Source organism: Mesocricetus auratus, unplaced genomic scaffold, assembly GCF_017639785.1.
Source record: "Mesocricetus auratus isolate SY011 unplaced genomic scaffold, BCM_Maur_2.0 Super-Scaffold_100004, whole genome shotgun sequence".
Classification (NCBI taxonomy): Eukaryota; Metazoa; Chordata; class Mammalia; order Rodentia; family Cricetidae; genus Mesocricetus; species Mesocricetus auratus.
In genome coordinates this window covers 78,358,632-78,363,530 of record NW_024429189.1, presented here as the reverse complement: position 1 = coordinate 78,363,530, position 4,899 = coordinate 78,358,632, and the positions used below count along the sequence as shown (strand labels likewise).

Here is a 4,899-nt window from a genome sequence, read left to right as displayed (position 1 = left end):
TCTCTTATTGCTGCCTCTAAAATCAGGTTCCAAAAAAACCACGTATAATCAGATTGTTTCTTAAGGTTTCTTTGGAGGGGTTTGAGCTAAAAAATTAAATAGAGCTACTATTGCTTCTGTGTATCTATCTATTGGATGTGACATTTGTCAAATTAAATAGTTAATGTCATTATGTTATTTCTTAGGTCAAATTTACTATGATGTAGGGTATAAAGTATTATTCCTAAATAATGCCACTACATTTTATAATATCTTACATTGTGATAGTTTCCTGTCTCCCACAGTTGTAAAATCTGTTAGTAAGTCTTCAAAAGTAACGCATATTTGCTCAGTGAAGTAGATTTAGTGTTGAGTTTGCCCTGAATACATTGAAGATGTCCAATGAGTAGGAAAATACAGATTTCTGTATTCTAATGAGAGATCTGGTCAGAAAATTCTGATATAACATTTCTGCTTGCTCAGCTTTTTTATGGCTTTTTTCATATCTTTGTTTCTTAATGTATAGATGACAGGATTCAGGGCAGGAGTGATAGCAAAGTCAGCAATAAACAGGTATTTGTCAGTTGATGATGTGGGGAAAGGCCACACATAGAGAAACATGAATGGAGTAAAAAAGAGAACCACCACAGTGATGTGTGCTGAGAGAGTGACAAGTGCCTTCGATAAGTCCCCTGAAGACCTTTTCCACACTGTGAACAAAATGAAGACATAGGAGAGGAGAAGCAGGAAGAATGTCCCCATGCTCATGAAGCCACTGTTGGCAGCAACGACAAATTCAAACTTGTCTCTGTCAGTGCATGCTAGTTGTATGATCCGAGGGAAGTCACAGTAAAAGCTGTCTACTTTGTTAGGACCACAGAAAGGCAGGTTTATAACAAAAGAGAACTGGGACATGGCATGGATCACACCAGTGACCCAGCCAGCGATTACAAATGAAATGCATATTTTGGGACTCATGATGCTTAAGTAGTGAAGAGGCTTACAAATGGCTGTCAAATGCCATGGCTATGAGCAGCACCATCTCCACTCCTCCTATAACGTGGATGGAACACATCTGAGTCATGCAACTGTTGAAAGAAATTACTTTGTGTTTTTCCAGAATATCTGAGATCATCTTGGGAATGGTGGTAGAGGAAAGTCCAACATCAATAAGGGACAGGTTGGCCAGAAAAAAGTACATAGGGGACTGCAAATGGGAATCAGTAATTACCAAAAAGATAATGAAAATATTTCCCAAGATGATGCTTAAATAGAGCAAAGAAAAAATGGATATGAGAAAAATTGTAGTTTTCCAGGAACTGGAGAGTCCCAGCAACACAAACTCAAAAGCTACACTGTTGTTTATTTGATCCATTGACTGGAACAGAGGAGAGGATTTCAAGTCACCTGTTGATAGAAAATAAGTTATATTCAGTGGTAGTAATGTGTCTTCCCACTGATTATAATTCTTTGTTCTTTTGACTATATTTATTGGAAACAGATTAATAATATTCAGGGAGGAAAACAATGATCAGGAAGCCACACATAAAGAGATTGAAAGATCACAGACACACAAAGATGGAAACTAGCAATGTAGTGCAGTTTATTTCTTTAGTTACGGCGTGTATGATGCTAGAGTAGGAGAATCATAGGCCTCTTGAGTAAAACTTGGCCTCCCTTAATTATGGAAATTTATTAAATACAAGAAAGTTGTTAAAATATTAAATGCATGAAAACTGACTAATTTTTTCAGAAACTGGTATTTTTGTTTTGTTTTGCTTTGACTCTCAACATTATTTTTATGTTTCCCATGTCTCTTCTCCTGTGAGTCTTCCCACTCAGGTGACAATAGTTTTGTTATTTTCACATTAATATTTAGCAATAACATGTAAGTTATTCCTGGCTGGATTTCGTACTTTGTTGTGAACATAAATATTTTCCTTACTAACTGAGCATTTTACTTGTTGTACCTGTCATATGTTTTGGTTTGGCTTGCACAAGTTACTATGGAGGACAGATACACAGCTTCATGTCTTTCACAACATTTAAATAAATACTCAGAATAATATAGGCTTCAAGTGATTTATTCAAACATTATTTCCTACAGTAATGAAATGTGTACATGGAATTAAAATATGATAATGGTAATGTTTATACATAGGTTGTATTAAACAATGGTTCTGGAAAATGCTGTATGTTTAACACATTATCTCACTTAAACTTCACAAAATTCCAAATTCTATTTTCTTAGATTCATTTTATACACAGAGGCACTGACTTCAGTGAGGTGAAGTACCAGAGTTCACACTTGCATCCATAACTAAAGGATATGGTAAGCCATGCTCCCAAATATCACTCTGTGCTCTTCTAGGGCTGACCCTTTAATTATATTCTTCTTCTGGTATACAGCTAACTGAATAAAATTTTATTCAGTTTTTATTTTACTTAAGATAGTGACTTCTTTTTATATTATTACTTTTGCTGGGTTTGGCTTTTTGTTTTAAATCTAGATGATGGGTGTGATAATACTTGGTGGTAGGCAACAACAGAGGATCAAAAAATCAAAATCATTTAGAGATAGATAGTGAGTTGTAGGCCACCATGGATACAGAAAACCTTGTGTCAAAGTCCAAAGCAAGTAAACAAACAAAAAGTGAGACCCTGGAATTCTTTGCACTAACTTCTGTCTCTCAAATTTCTCCACTGTAAGGCCATCATCAAGTTTATTCATTCTGCTATGATACTTTCCTTCATAGTGTTTTAGAGAAAACAGCTATAACTCTGAATAACCTACATAATAATCACAATAATTATTGTTTCCTTGGCATTATTGCAGAATTTCATTCTCTTTATCATGATTGTTTTGCTTTACATTTCTACCATTGGTTTTCTGACGTCTATCAGTTATGTGCCTTCTCATTTGTCATTAACAGAAATTTTATTTCCTTAGACTATGACCAATGTGTCAGTTTTAAATGAAGAATCAGAACCAAAATTTTATTCTTAAGTAGTTGCTATTCCTTTCCTATACTTACTTCCAAATAATTTTTAAAGAAATTAATTCCTTGAGATTTCCTTTGTCAATTTCTGCTGCTACAACTCAAGTTTCTTTATCTTGACTGAAAGGAATGATACTGCTGTCTGCTTTCATCCTTGTGCTAAAGTCATTTTATGGGATGCTTGAAGAGCTGTCTATTTAAAAATCAAGCTTTCAATAGAATTTTACAACTTAATTATTGGGTATATATATTAAGAAACATTTTGAAGTTTTTTTCAGCATTTAAAACTTTGTAGAAAACTTAGGTCAAACTAAATAATATTTCAGAGGATTTTTCCACAATGATTATAAGAAATGAATATAATGCACGAGTTACTAATTTTTCAAACTGATTTATAGATTTATAATAACAATGAAAGGAAAGAATTAGAAATAATTTATTTAAAATTATTTCAATTTTCAACTTTTGTTACTAGTGAAATATTAAAATTAAAAAGTAAAGAAAGTGTGTTAGAGTTATAGATGAACAGTATGTTATAAAATAGACAAGAATTTAATTCAGAGAATGCTATTTCAAAGGCAAGATCAAAATTTCAGTATTCAATTGCCAAACCACAGAACTGCCTCAAAAATTATGATAAAGAATGAATATTATATGCAAGAGAATTCAAGCAAATATAAGAAGTCTGTAATATTTTCTTTATACAGAAAAAATGTCATAAAAAGCATAGTGCACACATTGCATTAAAATATCTTTCTTATATATTTGAAATTGTGGATAAAGTCAGACCTCAAGGTATAGTAATAATATAAAACAAGTTCAGACTTGTGAAACTATCATTTCCCAAAGCTCTAATTCATGGTTTAACTGCAAAATTCCTGAAAAGTAGTAGTGGGTATGTATGATGGACTAACACAACATGGATAGCATGAAATTTGCAGATATTAATAATTAGTGGTAGGACGGAAAAGAGAATACTATTATGCAATAGTTTAGAATGTGTCACAAACTTTAAGCAAGGATGATTTTATAAAAATATAAATAAATGAGCCAGGCAGTGGTGGTGCACGCCTTTAATCCCAGCACTCGGGAGGCAGCGGCATGCAGATCTGTGTGAGTTCGAGGCTGGACTGGACTGACAGCCTCGAAAACAATACAGAGAAACCCTGTCTCGTAAAAACCAAAAAAATGTAAATAAATGGCTGTAAATTAATTACTTTTCAACATACATTTCAACTCATATGCAAGTCCATAAAGATAATTTTTGAAAAGTATATTTGCTCACTAAGTTACCTTGATGCCTACTGTGACTGGAATTAAATAACTATGTCAGTTTACTCTTCCCTATATGAGTTGTTCTATCTTATAGCACCGTTTTTAAATAAAAAAACGTATCTAAGTTAATTAAGAGAAAAGAGCAATATATGTATACATATATATGAATTATCAATATCTGACAGTATAATATTACAGCATAAGTACTAAAAATTTTTATCCATCATAAAAGTTGGTAATATATAAAAATATATTCTATTGCTTCTTAGATTGGAAAGAATAATTGAATTGCTATGAGATACTCAAGTAAAGATATTGCTTTTTATTTTTATGAACTTATTCTTTAGAGACAAGAAAGAAGAATCAAAATACGACACATATTTCTTAAAAATATTACTGCTTTGAAGAATTCCTCTCAATTTCATTTCAACTGAAATTGAGAGAGGTGATGTAAGTTGAAACATAAAGACACAAAAAATAGATTATGATGAACACAAACATAGAACAAGTTAAGAATGGTACAACATGTTACTAGAAGATTAGAGAAAAGTGATCTACCTACCCAAAAAGGCACAGATTTTGCCCTCAGTATCTTCAAGGGATGAGAAACACAGGCAGAGTTACTCTTTTCTAATACACCACTCAT

At 32.6% G+C, this 4,899-nt stretch overlaps 1 protein-coding gene across 1 annotated transcript; it reads right to left on the bottom strand.

Annotated features, from left to right (window-relative positions):
- Positions 1–426: 426 nt before the first annotated feature.
- LOC101833102 (olfactory receptor 4F21-like) lies at positions 427–1,354 on the bottom strand. Its single transcript, XM_040744931.1, is given in 2 exon segments — positions 427–991; positions 993–1,354. Coding segments are annotated over 2 exon segments (927 nt in total).
- Positions 1,355–4,899: the final 3,545 nt, after the last annotated feature.